Source organism: Orcinus orca, chromosome 11 (assembly GCF_937001465.1).
Source record: "Orcinus orca chromosome 11, mOrcOrc1.1, whole genome shotgun sequence".
Lineage (NCBI taxonomy): Eukaryota > Metazoa > Chordata > Mammalia > Artiodactyla > Delphinidae > Orcinus > Orcinus orca.
Genome location: NC_064569.1, coordinates 5,059,993 through 5,084,032, shown reverse-complemented (window position 1 = coordinate 5,084,032; position 24,040 = coordinate 5,059,993). Strand labels below are relative to the sequence as shown.

The following is a 24,040-nucleotide window of genomic DNA, read 5'->3' as shown; positions in this document are numbered from 1 at the left end:
GCAGAATTAGCATCATAAAACCTAATACATTTGTACATAATTAGGAAGAGACAATGGTGTAGTCAATAAAATTGATAAACATTTAACTTGGAGAAATGACAGAGCAACAGAATTCTTTGCAATTATTCACCAGCCCTGAGTATCTATAAAAGAGCAGAATTGGCCCAAGGGAAAAAAATTAGCCTGGAAAATAGACCAATACAGATTGCAGAACAAAACAGCAAAAGAAGAGGGGAACTGGAATCACGACCAAAACATGAGTTTTAGGGTTTTTTTTTTTACCACACCTGATTGTGAGTTGCATCAGTGACCTGGTAGGGAAGTCTTCGTCATTACCATCAGAACTAGAGTAGACGCAATTTTTAGGCAGCCCACACTTGTCTATGCGATTCACTTTCATAAGCCTTTAAATTCAATTCTTCAAATGTTATCTGATAGATGATGATTTGAAGCACTACGTTACTTACCAGCTGCCACCTGCCAGCAACCGCTCAGTTTCTGTTTCATTTAGGCATTCCAGTGAGACTTTAAATAATTCAAGGTGAAACTATCCATTTGAAAAAAAAATTGGAAGAAGCACTTAAAAAAGATATTCTGGAATTTCAGGCAAATGAAGGTTAATTTGATGAGTTCAAAAAGGGGTATCTCTACCTTACGTCAAACTTACTGAAGAATCAGCTGAAAATAGATGGAAAAGCACCATAATTTCTTTCTTTTTTTTTTTTTTTTTTTTGGCTTTCTGGAATCAACGTCTGCTTCCAGCTATGATGGAGTAATTGGAATCAGAGTTTCCCTCCTGCCAAGACTATAAAACTGAACAAAGTATATGAGACACCTGTTTTCAGGCAATAGGCAGCAAATAACTGTGATCCCTGAGAGAGGGAAGCATGAGTTGAGTCCTACATTTACCCCATCCCTTGATCTGGGGACAATTTTGCAACTATGGCACAAGATGGTCAGCCCCAGGCAGAGAGTGATAGTCTCCTGAGCTGAGGAGTCAGAGAGCTAAATTTGGGAGCTGCTAAAGCATCTGTAAATTTCAGTGCAGGGTACCAAAATTAAAGGAGCTACCTAGAAAGAGGATGATTTCCGAGGATTCCCTCCAGATTCCCAGACATGGGATAGACTTAATGAGCCCAGGAAGAAACTCCACAAGGTCTAGCCTAGCACAACTGCTACAGGGTTAAGACATAACAAAGATGCTAGAAGTCACACAGTCTTAGCAGATACAGGAATTCTGGCTGAGTCACAATGGAGACATCTTAGTGAACACCCTGGGTATCCTGCTAAGACAATAGAAAGACCACTGCTTACGTGTAAGAACCATGCCCTAGGGTAAGGGCCACTCTAAACCCACTCTAACAAAGCCCAAAAGCAAGTCTCAACAACATCAAAATAAACTTCCAGTATATTAACAGTCGGAACAAAATTCAACATTCTTTAAAGGAAAACAATATAAACCAGATGCTTTACAAGGATTCATTCACAATGTCAAGGATATTATCATGAATTACTGGACATGTGAAGAAGCAGAAAAATGTGACCCATTAAAACACAAGTCGATAGAAACCCACCAGAAGATGACTCAGATGTAGTCATTCAAACACTAGGACTTTAAAATAGCTATTATAAAAATGTCCAAGAATTTAAAGAAAGAGATGGACATAATGAATGTAGAGATGGTGAAATCTCAAGGAAAAACTAGAAACTCTAAAAAAGAACCAAATGGGAAACCTAGAATTGAAATTTATAGTATCTGAAATTAAAGATTTACTGGGTAGACTTAATAGCAAATTGGCAACTTCAGACAAAAAGGTCATAAATTTCCAGACATATCAATAGAAATTATCCAATGTGAAGAAAAAAGAGAAAAAAATGATTTTTAAAAACCATTTTCTTGAGCTGCAATCTCTTCTTCCCTTATTCATTTCCTTTCATGCATCTCTTTCAATTCTCTCTCTTTCCTTTTAATTTCCAGCTCAGCAATGTGTTTTATGGTCTGTTTGTATACTGCTTCTTTGAACAGCTTGAGATCATCCTCCTCCACATTTGTAGGTTTTCCTTCCTTCTTTAATTGCCCTTTTTAATCTTTCACAGTGTGTTCCAGGTATTATTTCCGGGCCTGAATTACATCCAGGGCCCTCGTCTTTTGTTCCTTGTCCAGTAGCAACTTGTAAACATTGTCCACAGCTTCAAAAGGGTTTTGTGCTCCATCAGCATCACCCTCTTTTTTCTCAGGATGCTCCAATATGAATAACTGCTGAAACTACTTTCTTATTTCTTCATCTGTCACTTCAGGATCTATCTGAAGAACATCAGGGTTCAAGTTGAAGTAGGAGGAACCAGGACAGGTCAATCTTTCAATCTCATTTTTGGACTTTAGAACGGAATCTCTCTTCTTTATTTGTTTCACCTCACAGTAGAAGGTCATAAATGCTTCCTCTGTGCTGCCCCCTCCACCCCAAGCCTGCTCACTCCTACAGCCACCATTTCCCCAACTCGTTCACCACGTGACTCTTCCTCTTCTTTTCTATTATGTGCATTTAATGCTATACATTTCCCTCTTAGCACTGCTTTCACTGTATCTCATAAATTTTGATGAATTCTATTTTCAATTCAATTTAGTTCAAAGCATTTTAAAATTTCTCTTGAGATTTCTTCTTTGACCCTTGTGTTATTTGGAACTATGTTGTTTAATCTCCATGTATTTAGGGATTTTCCAGCTATCTTTTTATTTTAATTCCACTGTGATCTAAGAGTACGCATTGTAAGATTTCTAGTCTTTTAAATTTGTGAAGGTGAGTTTAATGTCCCAGAATGTGGTCTACCTGGTGAATGTCCTACACAAGCTTGAAAAGAATGTGTATTCTGCTGTTGTTAGATGAAGTATCCTATAGATGTCAATTATATCCAGTTGATTGATGGTGTTTTTGAGTTCAACTATGTATTGACTGATTGTCTGGCTGGTAGATCTGTTCAGTATATGCAGAGGGGCACCAAAGTCTGCAAGTGTAATAGTGCATTAATCTATTTGTCCTTGCAGTTCTATCAGTTTTTGCCTCATGTGGTTTGACACTCTGTTGTCAGTTGCATACACATTAAGCATTGTTATATCTTCTTGGAGAGAAGAGACCTGGTGTGGTTATGTTAATACCAGACAAGGAAGACTTCCAAACAAGGAGTATTATCAGAGATTAAGTAGAAATTTTATAACAACAAAAGGGTCAAACAGTCAGGAAGGCATAACTATCTTACATGTATGTGAACCTTAGAGCTTCAAAATACATGAAGCAAAAACTGTCATAACTAAAGATAAATAGGCAAATCTACAATCCTGGAGAGAATAAGTGATAAAACTATTGGACCAAAAAGTTAGTACATGCGTTAGTTTTCTCTTGCTGCATAAAAAATTTTCACAAAGAGGTGGCTTAAAACAACATAGTTTTGTAGGTCACAAGCCAGGGTGGTCTTAAATGGGTTCTCTCCCAAGTGTCTCACAAGGCCAAAATCAAGGTGTCAGCCACTCTGGGCTCTGTAGCCTCTGGGAAAAGTCACTTCTAGGGTCGTTCAGATTGTTGGCATAATTCAGTTACTTGAAGCTGTAGGACTGAGGTCCCTGTTTCTTTGCTGGCTGTTAATCAAGGCCACTCTCAGCAACTAGAAGCTACCTGCTTCCCTTGCCACCTGGGCCCCTCCATCTTCAAAGCCAGCACCTCTTCCTCACACTTGAAATCTCTCTGACTTCCTCTTCCGCTACTAGCCAGGGAAAACTGTCTGATTCTAAAGAGTTCATGTAAATGGAGCACATCCACTGGGATAGCCTCCCTAATTTTTTTTTTTTTTTTGTGGTACCCGGGCCTCTCACTGCCACGGCCTCTCCCGTTGCAGAGCACAGGCTCCGGACGTGCAGGCTCAGCGGCCATGGCTCATGGGCCCAGCCGCTCTGCGGCATGTGGGATCCTCCCGGACCAGGGCATGAACCTGTGTCCCCTACATCGGCAGGCAGACTCTCAACCACTGTGCCACCAGGGAAACCCAGCCTCCCTAATCTTGAGGTCAACTGATAAGTCATTTTAAACGTGTAGGGGAAGAAAAATACCTTTCCCCTAGCCTTCTAAGTTCTGGGGTTACTATAATAAAATACAGATTAAGAAGAGAAAAACAAACTAAAGTTTATTACATGTATAGCTCTTGGGAGAGATAACCAGAGAAATGAGAAATCCTCAAGGAATGGGCTTAGAATTCAGGCTTAAATATCATGATCTTCAGCTAAAAACAGAGAAAGAAGGATGTGGGGGAGGCCAGTTATGGGAGTGATCAGGAAAAGTAAGGTAAATAAAAGTAAGACTAGTTATGCAGACTTAAGCTGGTACCTCATCCATTGATAAGAGTCTCTTGTGATTTATAGTCATCCTTCTCTTCCAGGTACAGAGAAGGAGAAACTCTTACAAACGGAGATTTCCTTTGTAAATGTAAACTCCTCCTGTAAAAGGGTAACTTCTACTTTAGTTTCAGAGCTTCTCCTGTGTCTTCTGTTTCTCAAAATAATCAGTTCAAAATAATCCTTAGGACAAGGAGGCGTATTCTGGGGCGCCATATTTTGGTCTCTTCTACAATTGCATCTATAAAAGCCTCTTTGTCACGTAACGTAATTTAATCAGGGGAGTAACACCAGGGAGTGGAGGTCATAGGGCCCCTCTATGCGTCTTTCTTCCTATCCCAGTAATCATGATATGGCAGATCTGAACAACACAATCAACATGACCCAATTGGCATTTATAGAACACTCGCTCCTAAAGTTAATTATAAGATCTAGCTATTCCACTTCTAGGTACCACCCAAGAAAAATGAAACCTTCTGTCCATAAAAAGATTTTTATATGAATATTCACGATATTGTATAATTAACAAAATAAAAGATTTTAATGATGCCATTAAAGCATATGCCTCCTCGTAATAAAAATAAAGGCAATTAGAAACTCCAGGAAATTTCTCTTTTTCTGAAGTCTCTGGAGAAACATGAGAGAGCCAGAGAAGCTGTTAAATAAATGTTTGGAAGGATGCCCTTGTGCTCTCTTTCTTTTCTTCCTTCTTTGGACGGTCTTAGCTACAGACTTCCGTCTAGCGGTAGCCAGACGGGTATCGCATTTCGTCCAAAGTCGGGATGGTGCACATCTTCAAGGCAGAAAAGAAGTGGTGAGAGAAGCATCCACAGGTGATGGGCAGATTCCACATGTGTGGTGGTGATGCCACTGGTGGTGGTGTGCGTGTGCGTGTGCTTCTGTGTGATGGGAGGAATGGACTTTGTTATTGGAACCGAGCAGGACCCTGCAGGGCCCTCCCCGGTGCCAAAGTCACTCCATGTCCCATTTCTTGTTTGTATAAAAAGGCTTTGGTCTCCTAGGCCTTCCTTGAGTTCCCAAGAGCAGATTCAAGCAGTTACTAATTAAGGAAGTGAGGCAATGCAGGAACAAAGGAAAAGCAGTTAAGCAAGAAAAGTAATGAGAGCTTAAGCAATAGTTCAGTGATAAAACAGAGTCCTAGTTCCCCTCAAGGGATGTACGTAACCATCTGACACAGATCTTTGAGTTGTTCTGCAAAAACTGAGACCACCACCCAGGTGGAAGATGGTGACCACATGCTGACCACAAGCACATAGACCCCAGACTAGTTGGAACCAGAAGTTTAATGATTAAGATTCTCAAAACACCACCAAAAACAACCAATCAGAAGAGAGACCACAAGCTGCAACCCTCACCCAAAACGTTGCCTTTAAAAACCCTTTGCTGAAAACCATCAGGGAGTTTGGGTCTTTTGAGCATGCGTTGCCTCTTTTCCTTGCTCGGCCCTGCAATAAACGCTGTACTTTCCTTCACCACAACCTAGTGTCAGTAGATTGGCTTTGCTGCACGTTGATCGAGGAGACCCAAAGCCAGGTTCGGTAACACTATTTCCACTATGGGTGGGAGGCAGCCTGGGCTATGGGATGCTTCTGGGACAGCTGTAACTACTGCTGTGATTTCTCTTAGCCATTTTTAATGTTGCCACAATGGGATTATTATTGGTGGGGGGAACGGGCAAGGGGAGGGAGGGACATGTTTGCAAAATCTTAATTAGGGATTTTGCCATCTATCTAGCTCTTTAGGAATAGGGTCCCCTGCACCCCTCTGGAGCTACAACCTATAAATTGTCTCACCCCTTATGTGCCTAAGTAGGAGAAAATAGACACATAATTTTAATCGTGTGCATGTGTGCCTATGATTGGTATCTCAGCTCGATTCTAAATCTAGCTGATTCATTCTGCAAGTGACAGCAGGGCTTTCAAACTGGTAGAGTAGCTCTTGGAATAGCTCTGTGCTTCAGGGCTGAAGTGGGTCCTGGGAAAGAACTGAATTCTCCTCTCCTGTGTCCCTTCTCTCACTGCCCACAGCTGGAGATAAAGCCTTCCTGGTCCACTCTTCCCTAGTCTGGGCAGTTTGCAATCAGCACACTTCCCTCCTAGTTCTTTGGGCTAGTTCTACCTTTCCAGGGAGCATAGCTTTTTTACCCTATTGCTCTGATGGGTTTTTCCAACTACCTCTGAGAAGACTAGGGACCCCATACAGATGCATTCGCAGCTGATTGTAAGGCTAGAAGGTGGACAACAGGCTAGCAGAGCCCCAGACCCTCTATCCCCCTCACCGCTTCCTGCCCCCATGGAGTATCTTGCTTTTATCTGTTTCATATATAAGCTGTCACAGAAGGGAGATATCTATTGAAGAAAGCATTAGGCGGTTCTCCCCGCAAAATATTGAAACCAATAATATTCTAATGTTTGAAGACGGTCTTCCTAGAATACTTGTGAAGAAAATCATACTTCCAGAAGCTTCTGCTTATCTCCAACCATACGTGTTTCTTTCCTTATGCAAAGAATTTTTACTTACTCTTGGGCATAAATACTTGATGCTTATCTGAGGACCAACTTTTGATTAGAGCTTTGTCATAGAAAGTACACGAATGTATATACATACCAGCAAAAAATTGTTTACAGTTTCAACCGAATGATGAACCCTGTCCTCGTACTCCAGGCTTGTCCTTCCGTTTTCAGTTTACCTGGTCCATGCTGGCATCAGTGTTTAAATACCGTCATGTTCTGGCAATGCTCTTTAAAATAGCTGTGACAGCTTTTTACAATTTAATTTTGTTGCTATTATTGTATTTATTAGTTTTATTATTATATAAGTCAAACGTTACAGAAAGCTTATAAAATAAAGAGAAGCAAAATCAAACAAATACTTAAAACGCCTGTAATCCCAACACCTGGGGAGAAGCAGAGATGACATTTTGATTACCTCCTTCCAGTCCCTTTTAAAAACATTTTTAACAATAAAAATGGGATCATGTGAAGTTTTAACTTGCTTTTTTTTTTTTATTTAGTGATATAGTTGAGTATTTTTCCATTTAGTAGTCTTCAAAAACCTTATTCCGAATAGCAGGATGGAATTTTATCAGTCATTCATCCAAGCCTTGCTGGTTGGTAGTTACTTCCAATTTTCTACAACTATGAACAATGCAACAATAAACGTCTTTGAAGCAAAATTTAATTCTTTGCCTACATTCAAGATTATTTCCCTAAGGTAAATCCCTTGCAGTGTTATTTTCGTACATATTCCCAAAGTGCTCTTCATTTCATTTTATATACCACCGCCTCTCACCCTCCCAGCAGTACGGAGGATTACCATATCACTGATCTGTGCAGATTCTGTATAATAATAATAATAATAATTATTTACTAACATGATAGGCAGGAAATAGCTTATTGCCATTTACACTTGTATTTCTTTGGTTACTAATTATACTGCCCTTTTTCATAGGCTTATTAGTCAAATATCTTTCTGCTTTTTGGATATTTCCACTTGGACGTTCCCCAGGCACCTCCAGTTGATACACCCAAAAGTTAACTCAGGGCTTCCCTGGTGGCGCAGTGGTTGAGAGTCCGCCTGCCGATGCAGGGGACGCGGGTTCGTGCCCTGGTCCGGGAAGATCCCACCTGCCGCGGAGCAGCTGGGCCTGTGAGCCATGGCCGCTGAGCCTGCGCGTCCGGAGCCTGTGCTCCGCAGCGGGAGGGGCCACAGCGGTGAGAGGCCCACGTACCACAAAATAAAATAAAATAAAATAAAATAAAAATAAAGAGCTTTCACACATTTACAAAAAAAAGGCTGAAAAATTTTCAGCTTTCCTTGAGAAGCTGAAGATCTGGTATCATTGACCGACCTCCCCATCCGGAAATACTCTTCTGGAGGGAGCTGGCGAGGAGCTGGGAGCTGCCCATATTCCCCACAGTCCTTTTGTCCTTTTAGTAAAGGATAATTGTGAAGCAAGGGTAACAGTCATGACTCTCCGGCAGATATAAAAATGAACACATTAAAGATTGTGTTTAATTCATTCACGAGGAGAATGGTGAGGTGTTACAACCAGTACAAAGGAGAATCCAAAGCTCAGTCATCTTGAAAAGAAAAAAACAAAAACAAAGCTCAGGAATCTTGAAATAAACATGCCATTGGAGGCAACACTGGGGGAGACAGGTCAGCTGAGACTCCATGGCAGAACTTACATGTATATAGACAAGAATTACTTTGCATTGATAAACAGAATATTGCCTGTCATTATCAGTAAACAACGACGTCATAATCATCAGTGATTGCAGCCCTCCAACAGTGAGCTGGTGAGCCCTGAGGGAACTCAGGAAGGAAACAGAGCATACCTGCCATCTAGCAGCCCTCAGACTGCAGCCACTCCCCACGGTGAGCCCCGAGGAAACTCAGGATGAGAAAACGCAGGATACTCGCCCCAGATAGCTGAGCTGCATATCAAAGGAATGATCTCAGTGAGCCCAGACTCTTGCATCTTCCCATACATAGAAAAGCGCTAAATTCCTTAACTTGAAATATCTAGTTTTCTTTTATTAACAGTAACCTTTTGTTCCTACGACTTGCCCTTTGTTGCAAAACTCCCGTATATCCTCGCTCCCCCCTGCCTTCTTGGAGCAGTTTTCTCAGGGTTACTTGAGATGCTGCCTCCTGGGCTTGAAGCCCGAAAAATTCCCACCAAATAAAATGTAACTCCCAACTTTTAGGTTGTTGAGTATATTTTTTTAGTCAACAGCATTGTTATTGGTTATCTACAGCTTACAGAGTTGTAAAGCATCTCCCTAGAATCAAAATCAGCTAACCTGGACCTCATCCAGTCTAGACTCCAGGCAATGCAGTTTTCCACGGAAGCACAAATGTTCCCCTATGCTTCTGTTTCCCATTGTCCTATTTACGGACTGCCTGGACTCAGAAGCGTTTGTCCACCCGGATCCTACAGAGCTGTCATTTCTCTCGTTTTTACTCAGTTCCTTCAATTATAAAATGTACAGATTGGCATAGATAATCTCTAAATTACCTTACAGCTCTTTAATTCAAATATCTTCTTTTTTGTCCGCGCCGCACAGCATGCAGGATCTTAGCTCCCCAACCAGGGATCGAACCCGCGCCCCCTGCATTGGCAGCGCAGAGTCTTAACCACTGGACCACCAGGGAAGTCCCGTAATTCAAATTTCTTAGGGCAGCTTCCACCCAACACTCCCAACACACATCATCTCCATAAATTATTCATCCTTATTCACATGCTTATCAGTGAGGTGTAGCTACCCTCATTTGTGCTAAGGTGTTAATGGGTGATGTTTTATTAATATGATACTGTATCCTCTGCAACATGTATTTCTACAGCTTCAATTACCACCCAAACCATCATTTTTGTGAAAATACCTCACAACACTCAGCTCCAAACACCTGCTGCTTCAGACATCTAAAGTCAGCAAAGATCTTCACCCCATAAGACTGTACCCTTTTCCCCAATCCCTGCCCCCCCGGCCCCCCTTGGCCCAGTCCCAGAGAGAGGACAGCCTCTGTTGGCAAACTGGGGATGAAAATAAGAGAAGGCTGAAAAAAGTACCAACCACACTATCTTCCTGGACCCCAGCTGGGGGGCAGAGAAGAGAGTTAGGGTACCAAGCTAGAATTTGAATGATTACACAACACTGGGCATCCTGATGACCAAATAGAGCCTATTATACCTTGGGCTTTTATTACAAAATTGAAATGATTATTACCTGAACAAGACCAGAACAATTTGGGGTCAGATGGAGTTTTCACCTAAGAACAAGGAAAGAATCTCCCCACCCCGTTCATTCATCAATTCATTCACTCAGCAAATATTTATAGAGCGCCGAGTAGGTGCCTAGGCCTGTCTTCAACTCTGCTTTCCATTCCTTCTACCTCCCAGGCACCCCACAGCCTTCCAGAATTACATCACTGTGTCTGAGGCATGAGATAGATGGGCTCCAGCCTAGGCATTTACAACTAGCCTCCTGTTTACATTTCCTGAAGAAGAAGGCAGGTGGGCTCTAGGCTAGATAGTTACAACCAGCCTCCTGTGTGTACTTCGAGATGGAAATAACAACAGGAACGGGGTAAATAGCTGGACTTTGTCTCCTGTGGCCACTTTAAGATAGCAGTCATGGCAGGGACAGAGAGGGGCTAAAACCTTGCTTGAGCAAAAGATCAAGAGGTCTCGTATTTCCCATCCTTGGGGCAAGGGAGACACTGCACATGCGCAGAAAGGCTCCTTAGGGGTCAAAAAGGAGGGGGCTCCACGCCAGAATAGGTGGTGACAAGCCTCCCCCCACCTCCCCATAGGCCTCCGGGCTGGCATCCATCTCGAAAAAAGTTGCGCAGGCCTGTTGAGGAGTGCCCTAGGGCAGGTCAGGCGTGGAAAAGAAATGAGATTATTGGCCAAAGGTAAACAAAGACCCGGAAGAACTGCCCTGTATAAAGGACGTAACCGTCTCTTTACTGCGTTCCTCATCATTAGGGAGGATGCCCACACCCTTCCTCTCCGGTGTGTATCTCTGCTTTGCTCTGTCTTAACTAAAGAAACTGTTTCTCCGTGAGCTCTCCCACATGTTGTGCTGTGTCTCTAATAATAAACTTTGTACTTGTTTTTACAGTTTTTGCCTCCTTGAAACAAGCTTGCTTTCAAGCAGGGGTAAGAGTCAGGGAACCTTTGCTTCTAGCCTCTAGCCCTTGCTGGTCTAGTGGCTAGGATTCCTGGTTTTCATCCAGGCTATCCAGGTTCGATTCCTCAGCAGGGAGCTAAGATCTTGCTTCAAGCCACCACTCACCGCTGTCTCTCCAAGATCATGAGCATGTCTTTCTCCTGAGTGTCCTTAAGTCAGAACCAGCTCAGCTACTTACTAATGGGATAAGTTACCTTCATTAAGCTGCTGTTGCCATCACTTTGAAAACAGGGATCCCTCCCTGCTTTAAGAAAGGCAGCTACTACTTATTAAGTCAGGAAATGAATGTATGGACTCAGTCACGGCATTGCTACTTAAATGATAACAGCTAACATTTACCTAGTATTCACTGTGTGCCAAGCTCAGCACTCAGCATCATCTCATTTAATTCCTCACCACAGTCCTCCGATGTAGGTGTTTGTAGGTATTATTATCATCACATCCATTTTACAAACAAGGAAATTGAGGCTGAGAAAGAGAGGTTAGGGATTTGTCTCCCAGCTAAGAGGTGGAGTTTTGCATAGAGCTTACCTGCTAAACCACTGGGCATCACCCCCAAGGTAAAGGCTAAACTCCTCTCTCCTTCCCCTCCCCCAACACACTGTAACCACCTGACTCTCACACCCCAGTGCATCTCTCAAGCCCCCAGTGCATCGCTCACGCTGTTCTCTTCACGCTCAGTGACAGCTCCCTCCTCACCCAAACACTCACACACCAGCTCACACCTGTCCCCTGGTTATCCTCAAGACAGCTTTAGAAATCCATTTCTGGTGGTTTTCTTCTTCAAGCTCTCAGAGCCCTTCACAGGTATGCCATACACACTCCCACTCTAGAACTTCTATTTGTCCTTAGGATAAAGGTCAATGTGACCTTAGAGCTGAGGCAGGAGATAGATGGGCCCCAGGCTGAACAGCTGGAGTTTGTCCCCTGTGGACAGATACTCCAAGATGAAGAGGAGAAGCTAAGCCCCGCCTAGATAGAGACCACATAGTTCTCGTTCTCGAGGTCAAGGAGACCTTCCCGACTATACATGCGCAGAAAGCCTTCCTGGAGGTCGAAAAGGGAGTGATGTCACCCGACCCATAGGCCTCTTCGCTAGAATCCATCTTGGCTAAGAGATATGCTCGCATACACGGGAGACCCTGAGATAAACCAAATACGGACTCAGAACCAGGAAAAGCAAGATGATTGGCCAAAGGACACCTGGAAGAAATGCCCAACATGAGCGATTCAAACTACCACGAGGGCACGACTCTCTCTCTGAGCCCACCCGTGTGTCTATCCACAGATACTCTTTTTTCCTCCTAATAAATACGTTACTTGTTTCGCTACTTTCTGTTTCTTTGTGGAAATGCGTTTTCTGCAAAGCTGTACAGGCAGGGCCTTGTCACTGGTCCCTGGTCTCATGAATAGGATTCAGTGTTCTCGCTGCCGCAGACTGACTTCAGTCTCTGGCTGGGAACCGAAATCCTGCTACAAGCTGCTGCAGGCCAAGGCCACCGGAGATCAGAGTCAAGTAAAGCCAAGGGAGATATACAGGAGGGCCCAGGAAGACAGGAACTTAGAATCTGGACTAGGAACTTAGAGTAGGATCACAGGATAAATACATGTAAGTAAAGTATAAATGACAATGTCATGATAAGAGGGGCGGTTGAAATCAGCTTTGATGTTCAGGTCATATGCACCTTGAATCCAGAGAACATGGGCCACAAATGCACCCCTAGGAGAGCAGGAATTGAAGTCCCTGTAGGAAGAGCCCCTATAGATGGACACTCAACTCATCCCTCCTCGCCGTGGAAAGAATCACCCTGGACATGTGTATCCCAGATCTTGCGCCCAGGACACATCCCTGGTCCCACGCGATCTCCGTGCACTAAGGAGGGAACTCCTAAAAGCTTGGGATGGTACAATTGTTTCCTAAGTCGGAAAAGGTCTTCAACCTCCAGACGACTTAAAATTAAATACACAGAACGAATTCAAATCTCGATTCATGTTTATGCTAAATTTGAGGCTAACTGCACATATTTGCTATTGAAAGTATTTGTAATTTTAAAGAATTGAGCATTTTGGAGTCTGACAAATTTATCTTAAGATTCCAATTTCAAATGTGTACTTTATTAATTCAGACTTAGATTTTTAAGTTGAAAGGGATGAGAATTTTGCTAAGTTTGTAAATAGTGTCATGATTGCCAGACTTGAAGGTTAATATCTATATAATTATTAGCTTCACTACAATTTTTTAAATATGTGGGAAGGCTTTGTATATTGGTCAGTTGCAAAACGTAGCCAAAAATGTATTAAATTTAAAAATGAGTTTAAAATAACTAAGAAAATTCAAGTAACTAAATTGTAAGAAACCTTAAAACTAATTGCTAAATTCACTAGCTGTATAAACAATTAGAATTGTGGGCTGAAATTTTAAGTTTAAAGGTTAGTTTTATTTATTGCTTCAATAAATTACATAATTTGAAAATTTCTAAACTGATAAACTGCCCTTTGGGAAACTGAAAAATCTAACAATGGTTACTGTTTGTATGTCTGTTTCCTGCCACTAAACAATGAACTCATTGAGTAGAAAGCCACTTCTTCCTTATATCCCCATCAGCTGGCACAAGTAAAGGCCAGAAGAGTAGACCACCCATGGTAAGTACACCAGCAGTGAATGTTTATTGCTCACTAAATGCCAGTGTGAAGTCAAATCAGGCTACACGTTGGATCTGTTTCTTTTACTTGAACCTTTGCTCTCCGCTGCTTCTGTTCACTAAAAGGATACTGTCTCTACATAACGGCCTGCCTCGGGGAACCCTGCTCCTCTGCCTGAATGTTAAACCAAAGTGCCTTTGTTCAGGGAAACGTCCGGACCTGTCTACCTGTGGATGGCTGCAAGAAAGAAGAAATTAACACATTCCCTCCAAGAGGGGGGCCATTCCAGGGGATATCTGCAAAACTTATGACCTTTTTACTTTACTTCCTCACCTCCTCCCCCTCTCTGTGCTATAAAAGAAACTGGCATCCAAACCCCGACAGGATGGTTTTTGGGAGACACTAGTCTGCCATCTTCTGGGTCTGCTGGCTTTCCGAATAAAGTCGTATTCCTTGCCTCCACACCTTGTCTCCAATTCACTGGCCTGTTGTGTGGCGAGCAGAGAGAGCTTAGACTTAGTAACACCAGGACTGTGATGTGTGCTTTACTCACAGGATTTCATGGGATCCTCACCACAACCTGTGACGACCTGAAAAAGTTAAATCAAGGTCAATTCACAAAGCCAGGGAGTGTTGGAGCCAGGGCTGAATCCGGGCTCCCTGACTTCAGGGCTGCATCTTCCCTTAACTTCTCTGTTACTAGTTGAATGGATGAAATTCTTTAACGGTGGGACTTTTGACAATCGTTTGAGCTGAGGAAATCGCATGCGTGTGCTGGAGACATGGGTGTGATTGTCCCGTGTGAACAAGCGACCAGGACAGCGACAGCGGATCTTGGAAGAGCTTCCTGGGACCGAGCTGAGGAACCGAAAAAGCTGAGTTTTCTTTAAAAGACAGAGAACGTGGAGCTTCTGGAAGGAAGGAGATAAGGGAAGGGATGGAGAAGAAAGCCACCTCATTTAGGGTTGGTTGACGTGAAGTGAAACCCCAAACAGCCCCCCACCGAAAGCTTGGTTATTGTGCTAATTTGTGGCAAATGACGAACAGCAAGTTCACGCTTTAATTTACCGGCTAAGTTAGTGCTCAGAGATGGACAGATACGACGGTGGCCTTTTGCATTTTGAACCTCAAGCGTGTCCTCTATTGAAGAGTGTGCCGTTGGGGAGAGAATCAGACGTAAAGAGGGAAGGCTGGCTGGACGACGGGGTGCCCTGGGCCCGACGGAAAAGCCAACAGAGCCGTGTGTTGCACAGCTGGTAGCACGTCAGGGGAATACCACACTCTGCTCAAATGGTGTTTCAGGCGTTTACCATGGTTTACCATTAAAACATGGTCACCTTCCTACCGCACAGCACGGGGAACTCTACTCAATACTCTGTAATGACCTACATGGGAAAAGAATCTAAACAAAGAGTGGATCTATGTGTATGTATAACTGATTCACTTTGCTGTACACCTGAAACTAACACAACATTGTAAGTCACCTATAGCCCAATAAAATTTAAAGTAAACAAATAATTTTTAAAAATTTTAAACAAAACCAAACCATGGTCACCTTGCCTAAACCCAGCTCCCAAGACACAATGGCAACACACCTTCAAAGATGTCCCCGGCAGGGGTCACAGTGGTCGTTCTCAGCAGGTGTGACACAGCCCCTGGAGGGCACCCCGGAAATCTGTGTGCAACCTTTATCACAATGATGGAAGGGGACTGTGGGCATTTAGTGGGGGTGGACATAGCACAGTAAGTCAGAACACACAAATCAAGACTTGAAACATCTCACGTGACTTAAAAACCCATTTATACTCACCTGAACTGCAAATTTAGCTGTTTGACAGATATAAGGGATTTCTGGTACGGGGTTAATACATGTTGAGTTTTCTAAGAATGTGATTTACTATATAAATCTAGGGCAAATTAGATTTTGTTTTTTTCTGAACTTTACAAGAAGCTGCTCACTAATGCAGAAGCTGACATCAGGAAGAGCAACGAAGCTCTCGGCAGTTAAGTGGCCAAGATAGACGGACCCTCTCTGCAGCCCTGACGTCAGGGAGCCTGGATTCAGCCTTCACCCCAACACTCCGTGGCTGTGTGAACTTGACCTTGATTTAACCCTTTTGGGTCATCACAGGTTGTGGTAAGGATTTCTTGAGATGGTGCGGGTAAAGCACACATCACAGTCCTGGCATTTAGTGACCAATAAATATTAGCTGCTAGTGTATCATGCATGGGTGACCTACTCTTCTGGCCACATCAGGCCAGTGTACCTGTGTGCCTATGGTGACTGCCCACATGAAGGCAAGCAGTTGACCACTTCACTATGCCCTTCAGTGCAACTGTGCTCACATCATCACTGGAGTACATGTTATTTTATTATGGGTGTATTATTCTCCTTCAATGCCTTGTTTATATGAGATAAGGCATTATGTTTTGATTACATGTTAGATAGGTTATAATAATACAACTTTCATAAAAGAATAATTAATAAAGGATGTATTACAAAATATAAAAAGGGGGCATCGGGTGTGACAGGAAAGAATCATCTTGGGTAAATTATGGTTTTAGAGAAAGCAAGTATGCAACATCATGAGTTAGGATACAAACCGATGAGAAATGGCATTGCTAGAACACACAGATACTGTACATCACACAATTATCATGTTTTCAAATCAAATCCACCCATCTGTGTGCCTGCTGGCTGGCTTGTGGCTGGCAGAAGTATCCTCCAAACCAACAAGATATCTCTTAACTGAAGAAAAAAAGGGAAGCAGGGTTGGACTCCTTTCCCTAGAAGACTGATTCTCACATATTAGTGTGCATGAGGATAAACCGGCATGTTTAAGGAAAATAAAACTCCCAGGCCCTTTCATCAGATTCTTTTTGCTTTTCAGATTCATCACGTAATATTGTTTTATTTTTGTCCTCCAGTTTCACTGAGATTTAATTGACGTGCATCACTGTCTCTAGAGGTTCTGACTCAGCAGGTCTGGGGTGGGGCTCCACCGCTTGAATTAGTAACGGGAGTCACACTCCTGAGATGCAGCGTTTCTGCACATCAGTGCTTTTCACACCACTGTGCACAAAAATCTCCCAGGGACGTTTTAAAAATGCAGATCCTGATTCAACAGATCAGGATGGGCCTGCCTTCCCGACAAGCTCCCAGGGGCTGCTGACGCTTCTGGTCCAGAAATCACACTTTTGTCCATCTGGGGACAAAAGATTCTGGAGCATGCAGAGGGGGCAGGGAGAGAACGCACGTAGGCACTCACGTTCCTCACTCCGCAAGGCTGAGGCGGACATTACTGTAAATGAACAGGGCTTTCACTGACCTTCCCACCCCACAGACTGAGGCGCTGCCCTGCGGTCGGCTGCATGACCAACCCTGGGCCGCCGAGGAAGGTGGTGCATTAGCTTCACCACATACTGTCCTGAGGGACTTGCCGACACGGAACCAACTGTGCATCTGGATCTCGGCTGTGAGGCTGACAACTTATGCAAACAGTCCTAATTCCGAAGCGCTGGCGCTCCTTTACGCGGCAGGGGATCCCTGTGCACCCACGTGTCTGAAACCATCTAGAGGCTGTCCTAACCGCAGGCGGGCAGAGGCCTCGGCAAGTTCAGAGCGGGGCAGAGGACTATGGAATTATTGCAGGTAGTCGGAGGGTCCATGGCTACGGACAACGGTTTTCCATGTCCTATATTTTAAATGTGTGTAGAGATCATTAAGATAAACGTTTAAAAATACCCAAAGTGTGGATAAGTTCAGATTAGTTATGGGACGTTGTGTCTTTTCTCAATTAGCGTTTATTAAAAGGCATCATATATCACACGGGGGCTTCACAATATCCTGACCTTAAAAAGCGGTTCTCATCTTCCGGAACATTCACAAGAAGTGGCCTGACAGAAGGACATTCAAATCTTCCAGGATTTCAGAGAATAAGATATATATGTGTCAGCATTAAATATATAAATTTAAAGAAAATAATGCTCAAATTCTAGATGGCTGAATCTCTCCCTTTGTAAATCAAGAAAGAAAATGTTGGCAAAGAATTTGATCTCAGATGTTTTAATAGGGGCTCTTAGGCACTATGTACAGGATTCTCTGCCAAAGGTGGCCTGGTCGCTAGTGACCCGAATGACACCAAAAAACAAGGGCAGCTCAGGGGCCACTAAACAGTGGCTGTCTTGGCCGGCTTCACATCTTCAATCTCAGAAGACAGCCAGCGGTACGTGCGGTGACGTCGCAGCACCTCGATGGCCTTGAGCTCCAGGGGCGTGGCCTGAATACCCAGGTCTTCCAAGCCGGGCAGGTGAGGCAGGGTCATGTCTGTGATGTGAACCTGTGAGCAAACAAGACGCGCAGAGAGCACTGAAAAGCGGCCAGGGACACGGAGTGCCGGCCTCGCAAACACTCCAACCCGCAAGCCGGCCTGAGTCCCGCTGCTGAGACTTCACTGGGTTCAAAGGATACGGGGCAGGGGCTGATGCCCAGAACCACTGAAAGCAGACCACAGAAAAGGGCTTGTGGAGGGAAAGGCAAGTGTCAGCTCAAGGTCTATCCGCGAGTACAAAACACAGGCTCCGGTGAGGGTTAAACAGCAGTCAGTCTGGGCTGGAGCAGACAGGTCGTCACATCTGTGAGGCTCAGTAAAGAAACAGGGGCTGAGGCAAAACCAGCCCGTCCCGAGCATCCCCTGGGCCTGTTCTCCGAGCACAGCTTTCCGCCTCGGTTTTGCTGAATCGAGATTATTCCGCGACAATCCAAGAACCTTTGTCTCCAGCTCTACTCAACCTGGCTGACTAATGCTGACTATAGATCTAAAAATCCAAACCCACCTTGTTTGGAGGGAAGGAGGGTGAGCCCGAGATTCCAGAGACCCCGGCTCATCCGCAAGCACACGAAGAGGCTCGGTCCACACCCAGAGCCGCGTGCACCCCCCTCCTCCCACCCGAGCACGTCTGCCATCCTTCCACCGAAGAGCCGTCAAGCTGCCTCCCCAGATCCAATCCCAAACCCAGCACCGGCTGCCGCGACACTTCCTCAGCAACACATGTAAGAGGTGCATCCGTCAGACACGCGGACGCGTCCTGGCCGCCAGTTCTCCCGCCCGATCTTTCCTGAACGCAGAAAGGACACCTTGGGATAACAGCTGCCCGCTCACATCTGTTCCCCAAGGACTGTGTTTCCATCTTGCTAACATTTTAGCTTTTAAGTTAACATTCAGAGGACACCCTGGCTGTTGCTTGTTGGTAAAAGGCCAAGAGATTTTCAAAGGGAGAGACGGCAGAGCGTGTGTATTTTATTTTGTATCCTCCCTAGAAACACTTCGACACAAGCACTTCTACACACAGTGGGCAAACGATCAGTGAGGGAGACCAGCTTGGAGACAGCGAGATGGGAAGGGATCAGCGCATTGCAGGGGACGAGAGGCAGCGGGAGCTCGTCCAGAGGCTACGGAAGGAATGAGCTACCCTCCTGGATCAGAGTGGGTAGAGTGGAGATGACTATTTCCTCTACCCTTCTGGAAGTGGAGAATTTTCAATGCTATTATAAACATTTTCATAATAAAAAGCTGAATAAAAAGGTAGGAAGAGGGAGGTGAGATCGAGCATACAGTTGGTTTCCCATCAATACCTGCTGATGGGCCAGACCTGTACTGTCCAACACAAATTTAATAAAACTCCAATCTTATTTCTGCAGTCACACTAGCCATATTTCAGGCGTTCCACAGCCACTGTTGCTAGGGGCTACTTTCTGAACACTAGAGATGACAGAACATTTCCACCACAGCAGGAAGGATGGGGCAGTACTGTTTAGATGGGTGAGGAAAGCAAGAAATCATGGAGGATTTCCAGATTTCTGGCTTGAGCAACAGAGAGAACAGTGATATCATTAACTGAGCTGAGAGGGGCTAGGAGAGAAGCGGGTTTGCCATTGTACTCTCGGACCAGCCGTGTTTCGGATAACTATTACACAGCTAAACAGATGTGAGGCCTGCCACTGGGTGGGCGGGCAGGCCATCCAGGGCTGGAGTTGAAGCCGCTGCCAGGAGCTCACAGACAGCAGCCGGAGCCCGGGGCGAGATGAGGGTCGCTCAGAGAAAGAGCAAGGACAGGAAAGGGCTGAGGACAGAGCCCTTGGTCCCCACCGTCAGAGACCAGGGACGGAGGGTGAACCAGGGAGACCGAGTGAGCACGAGAAGCAAGAGAATGTGGAGAGCGCAAGTGGAAACCGGGGTTTCAAGAGGACAGGAGCGGCGCCTCTGACCAATGTGGCTCACAGATTGGGTGAGGGCAGGTCAGAGTGCTGACCGCTGGAGTTGGCGGCACAGAGGTCACAGGCGACCGGGAACAGAGCCGGGTTCGGGGAGACAAGGAAATAAAAGCCAGGAGTGGGTTAAAGCAAGAAGGAGGTAAGAAGCTGTCAACCACAGGTAGAGACAGCTCTTCCGAGGAGTCTGATGCACACGGACACAGACAAACAGGGCAGCGGCCAGACACGAGGGGCCCAGGGAGGGACTTTGGCCTTCAAAAGCACACAGAGCTAGCGTTAAGGCTTGTCTGTCTGTACGTGGATGGAGATGATCCAGCGGAGAAAGGAAAATTGAAAATGTCAAAGATAGGACCCCGGAGAGCCTGGGCCTGGGTGCATTTTGTGCACGAGGACGGCAGACGAGCACGTGGAGCTGAGCCAGGCGAGCCCGGGAGCTAGCTCGACACTCACTCACCCATCTCCGCGGCTCTCTGCCCAGCATCCGCCCGGGCCAGTGTTCATCACCTCATACTCACCCGCTCCACTTTGTCCCTCGTGGTCCAGGGCTCAAACGGACTAATTTCAAAGAGTCGACCTAGCCATCTGGAAAGAGGAATGAACATGGCACACGTGGTGAGCGTCTCTGCTCGATGCTCAAGCCAAGCAAGCACGGGAGGCTGCCGGGGAGCCAGGAAGTCACTGCAGGTTTTTAAAGAAACGAACAAACATCCGAACCTCCTGGCCCCGGTGCCTGGGAGGTCGCCCCAGTGCCTGGGAGGTCGCCTCGCCTTTCACGCCAACAGCCTCATCACCTCCCTGTGGCTCTCCTAGGCGCCCACCAGAGGGACAGTGAATCGGGAAAGCTTACAGTACACCTGCCTCAGCAACAAGACAAACGCAAAAGATCCAACGCTCAGTGACACCTGTCACATTCAATCAAAGTTAAGCCCCAGACGTTCAAACAGGCTTCTGTCAAGGACACAGGGCGAGCCAGGTGGTATGCAAGATAGAAAGCGTGAGCTTAAAAGTAGGGGACCCGAGAGAACCAAAAAATCCAAAAGTAAGGAGATGCCTAAGATCTACGGTTCAAATGAGGAAGCCAAGAGAGAACCCGGACAAGAGGGGCCTCCTGCTTCCTCAGCACCATCTCTTCACCCTACTGAAACCCGGGGTCTCCTTATCTGCCACCTGAGTTCCGTCTCACGTGTCTTCAGGACAGGGAGGCCCCTAGGAATTCCTCGGGGCCCCCACAGAGGACTGGAGGCAGAGCTGGGAGCATGTGCTTTGAGCAGCAACCATCCCTACGGCCAGGCCGGCTCTGCTCTTATCTGATTGTCCTAATGGGCCTTTAGGTCAAAAGTCATCAAACCCAGGGTTCCGCAGCTTTTTAAAAACCTGAAAAACATCATCCCAAAGGGAGGTATAAAAAAATGAAAAAGGAAGGTGAAGATTGGTCAGAATTTCTCCAGGAACATAGCAAGCCTCAGATTCCAGCCAACCTGTTCCAATGGCAAAGAAAAGGCCACTTCGCTGGCTTACAAAAACAAAACAAAACACAGCGCTTACAATCCTCTGCTCTGGTCCTACGCTAACAGATCACCTCCAGTCTGTATTTTCGGGTCCTCGGGGCCACGCCATGGGCATACGCAGCTCCAGGAGAAGCCTCAGGCGTAGGCACAACCACGAAAGCAGCTCCCTGCAAACTGGCTGATACCCCTCCACTGCCCCGAGGCCCCCACCACAAATGACCTCACCGCTAGCTCCAGTCGATGCCCTTTTGTCTTTATCTTACCTGACTTTTCTACAGCATTTCATTCCATAAACATTAACAAAAGGCCTACTGTGTGCCTAACACCGTTCTAGGTGCTGAAGACACAGATGTGAACAAAATAGCAAAGCTCCTCTCCTTAAACGGCATTCCCTCCTTAAAGCGCGCCCTTTCCTTTGGTGCCCAGGAGGCCAAAGTCTCTCCCTTTCTCACTTGAGCCTCTGGTTACTCTCTTCTGGCCCCTGACAAACTGCTCTTGCTCCGCTGGTCCTTTACACGGAGATACTCCTCAGCCCTGCTCTTCCACTCAGTCCCCACTCTGCCCCGCTCACCTCGGAGTCGCTGCGAGTGTTAAATGAGATGAAGGAGGCAGCGTGAAAGACGGAACACTCCCAATAAACATTACCATCACACTGCCTTCTAACTGTCATCTCTCTGATACTTCTGTTAGGCCAGAAGCTTTTTTGAGGGTTTACTGTAACATCCTGAGTGCCTGGTACATTGCCTAAGACACAGTTGGCAACAAGAAATGTTTGTTGAATGACTGAATGACCAAACGAATGAAGAAGTGAGCTGCCGTGTTGCTTCATCAGTCAATCTCTGGCAAACTGGATGTGAAAGTCTCCCTGACCAGGACCTCAGTGGGTGATCATTCCAAGATGCTAAACCTACAGAGGGGAGAAGTGAAGCAAGAAGCAGGAAGAGCAAATAAGGCAACTGCAGGAGGCGGCTGAATTGACCTAGCTCCTTTCCCCAACCCCGGGATCAGACTGCCTTAATGAAGGAGGGCCCCTTTCCCCTCCTGGGTGAGTGGATGAAACAGAGGGAAACTTGATTGCTCCTTCACATGACCTGCCAAGCAAGATGCTGCCAATTAAACCCAGTGGCTTCTAACAGGAGAATCTGAAGACCTGCAGATTCAACCTTCCAACACAGTGTTTTTCTCACCCACAAATCAACATTCCCTTTCTTAGACTCCTCTGGCTCTTTCCTAGATGACTGTCAAGATAACAGAAGCACCTCCTGGTTAGAGATTCCCAGATTTCACCGCAATGGACGTACTCCCTCTAATCCCTGGGTGGGAGCATTACAAACGAAGTCTCTAGTTAGCTCTTTTCTAGAAGGCACAAAAAGTAGCGCTTTACTTACCGATAGACAAAATGTGGCAAAGGGTATGCCAGGAAGGGTCTGTGAGCCACGGCAAAGATGTACTGCACCAGGTCAAAGAGGACGTACCGACTGGGCCTACAAACAGAAAATTCACAGTTCTTCAGATTATTTGCTCCTCACAAACTTTCGTTCTTAGTTTTACAAAATAACATCTTTCTTATGAAAAAGGAAACACATACGCACTATAGGAAATACAGATTAGCACAAAGAAAAACCACCCACCAAAGATGAAGTTAATAAACTTAATATATAATAATAAACTTAACTTCTCATCCGCTTATATTTAAATTTAATTTAACTTATTTTAAAATTTCATTTATTTATTTATTTTTATTTATTTTTTGGCTGCATTAGGTCTTCGTTGCTGCGTGTGGTCTTTCTCTAGTTGCAGCGAGCGGGGGCTACTCTTCATTGCAGTGCGCGGGCTTCTCATTGCAGTGGCTTCTCTTGTTGCAGAGCATGGGCTCTAGGTGTAGGCTTCAGTAGCTGTGGCACACGGACTTAGTTGCTCCGCGGCATGTGGGATCTTCCTGGACCAGTGATCGAACCCGTGTCCCCTGCATTGGCAGGCGGATTCCTAACCACTGAGCCGCCAGGGAAGTCCCTCATCCCCTTATACATTTTTTGCTTTTATAAATATAAGATCACACAGGTCATCATATTCTGTAATGTCTTTTTCATTTAACGTTAAATCCCAATCATCTTTCTGTGTCACTAAACATTCTAGTGCATGCTTAATGGTTGCCCGTATTGTATTGCAGGTAATCATAATTATTTTATCACCAATTCTCAGGTTTTGGATATTTAAGCTACTAAAAATATTTTTCTTTTTTAAAATAATGTTTTAATGAACATTCTTGTTGCAAATATTTCTATATATCCATAATTATGTATCTGTAATATATTCCAGAAATAGAACTAGCTCAAAGTATATTTTGACATTTTAAGGCTTTTATCAAACCCCTTCCAAAGAGTTTATATCAACTTAATAGAAAATGCTAGTAGTCCCCTCACCAAAAATGAGTTTAGTCATAAAAAAATGAGCAAACAAAATTTTGTCCATCTGCCAGGTAGAAAAAGGTACCTCAACATTTTAATTAGCATTA

At 44.9% G+C, this 24,040-nt stretch overlaps 1 protein-coding gene and 1 pseudogene across 2 annotated transcripts in view; both read right to left on the bottom strand.

Annotated features, from left to right (window-relative positions):
* Window positions 1-1,882: 1,882 nt before the first annotated feature.
* Window positions 1,883-17,206, bottom strand: LOC101281768 (dnaJ homolog subfamily C member 8-like; annotated as a pseudogene).
* A 587-nt stretch (window positions 17,207-17,793) lies between these two features.
* NDUFA9 (NADH:ubiquinone oxidoreductase subunit A9) overlaps window positions 17,794-24,040 on the bottom strand; it is a 29,847-nt gene continuing 23,600 nt past the window's right edge. Inside the window, exons 9-11 of one of the 2 annotated variants that reach the window (XM_004279020.4) lie at window positions 22,914-23,009; window positions 20,533-20,599; window positions 17,794-18,083 (exon numbers count right to left, since the gene is read on the bottom strand). In XM_004279020.4, the coding sequence (XP_004279068.1) occupies window positions 17,913-18,083; window positions 20,533-20,599; window positions 22,914-23,009 (334 nt within the window). In that variant the 3' untranslated portion in view covers window positions 17,794-17,912. The other variant, XM_033404270.2, reaches the window with a different exon arrangement.